This window comes from Drosophila kikkawai, chromosome 2L (genome assembly GCF_030179895.1).
Source record: "Drosophila kikkawai strain 14028-0561.14 chromosome 2L, DkikHiC1v2, whole genome shotgun sequence".
NCBI lineage: Eukaryota > Metazoa > Arthropoda > Insecta > Diptera > Drosophilidae > Drosophila > Drosophila kikkawai.
In genome coordinates this window covers 9,355,810-9,357,215 of record NC_091728.1, presented here as the reverse complement: position 1 = coordinate 9,357,215, position 1,406 = coordinate 9,355,810, and the positions used below count along the sequence as shown (strand labels likewise).

The following is a 1,406-nucleotide window of genomic DNA, read 5'->3' as shown; positions in this document are numbered from 1 at the left end:
CTCCCTTCCACTGGCTTCGGGCTTTTTCATTTGCATCCTTTGGCGCTGCCATAACTGCCGCCTGTATGCAGTTACACATCACACTTTAGTTCTGCAAAGTGGCAGTTTCCTCCGGCACACAGTTTGTCTTTTCATTAGTTTCGGATTTAAGTGTTTTCCTTAGATTTGGCGCCTGGCAAGGATACTCCTTTGGCTAAATTCGGCTATGAGCTGCTGAATATTCACAAGCTTGACCTTTTGAAGGCGTTTTTCTGGGAACTTTCCATTAGCTTTGTGGGGCTTAATTATTTCTAAGAGGAAGAATCCCCCCAAAAGAAACTATAAACCATTCAAAAAGGACGCATTTCCTGTTTAATATCTTAAAATTTTAGTTGTAGAGATTTCCCAGAGCCCTGCCTTATAACTTTCCATCTTCTTTGTCTATGCTGCGCCTGAGATTGGTGAGCACCTTTCGATGCGACTCCTTGTGGGGATCCCGGAGCTTGAGGGCAAAGCAAACCGGGCTGAGAATGTCGTCTACATGCGGAATCTTCGATGAACTGGGCATTCGCTTCAATCCCGTCCATACCCTCTGCCGCGCTTTAGTGTCCTCGGTGGGGGTGGGTGACACGGCGACCTCAAAGGATCCAACCTGCGGTGGCCCACAGTCGTTGATCCTCAGCTGTAGATTGACCTTCGGGTGGATGGCCCGCAAGGCGTCCGCAAGCGAAGAGTGGAGATGCAAAGCCCTTTTGCGGTAGATTTGGCGATGCCTACAGTGCTCGATGTAGAGCACCGGCTGGGTCGGGTCCAGGGGCCGCTTGTCGGGCATCTCGACGGACAGGTGGACAGACTACGGCCTCCAACGCACCGCGCTCATTGCAACTGGCGGGGGAAACCCTCTGTTTGAGGGGAGATTCTGGGGCTCACTGGCTTGACACAATTCTCCTGGGCAAGCAGCTCAGCTCAGCTGCTTCATAACGAAGTCGGGGAGCAGGAGGTTACGGGGCCACCTTCATAAATCAAATAAAAGAGCGTATCTGACAAATAAATCTTCGAGAGCAAAACAGGCTCGACAAAAAAAAGAACATGCAAATGCGCATAAAATATGCTAAAGCCACAGGACCTAAAATGAATACAAAAGATTTCACTTATCAGACAACATAAATACACAGTGGCTACTTGAAAATTAAAACGATTATCGAAAATGATCAATTAATGGTAATATATTTTTAAAATTGAAACCAAAACATAGTAAGAAAGCAAAAAATTACTAAATATGGATTTATAAAATCTATAATTTAGATAAATAATCAAAAGTTTTGCTAATGAAAGTATATCCTCTTCCTAATAGGACACATACTTTTAAATTGATTTATTTATTAAAAATGCAAATAGAATTCTTTAAAAACATAAATTGAATATTT

General features: G+C 43.9%; 1 protein-coding gene across 1 annotated transcript; it reads right to left on the bottom strand.

The window, feature by feature from the left end:
* Positions 1–328: 328 nt before the first annotated feature.
* LOC108085343 (selenoprotein BthD) lies at positions 329–934 on the bottom strand. Its single transcript, XM_017181899.3, has one exon. It carries the CDS (start codon positions 809–811, stop codon positions 398–400), a length of 414 nt encoding a protein of 137 aa, XP_017037388.1. The 5' UTR covers positions 812–934; the 3' UTR covers positions 329–397.
* Positions 935–1,406: the final 472 nt, after the last annotated feature.

What these genes read in the sequence shown, in the direction of transcription:
- LOC108085343 (XM_017181899.3), bottom strand. Translation starts at nt 811, where the DNA reads ATGCCCGACAAGCGGCCCCTGGACCCGACCCAGCCGGTGCTCTACATC.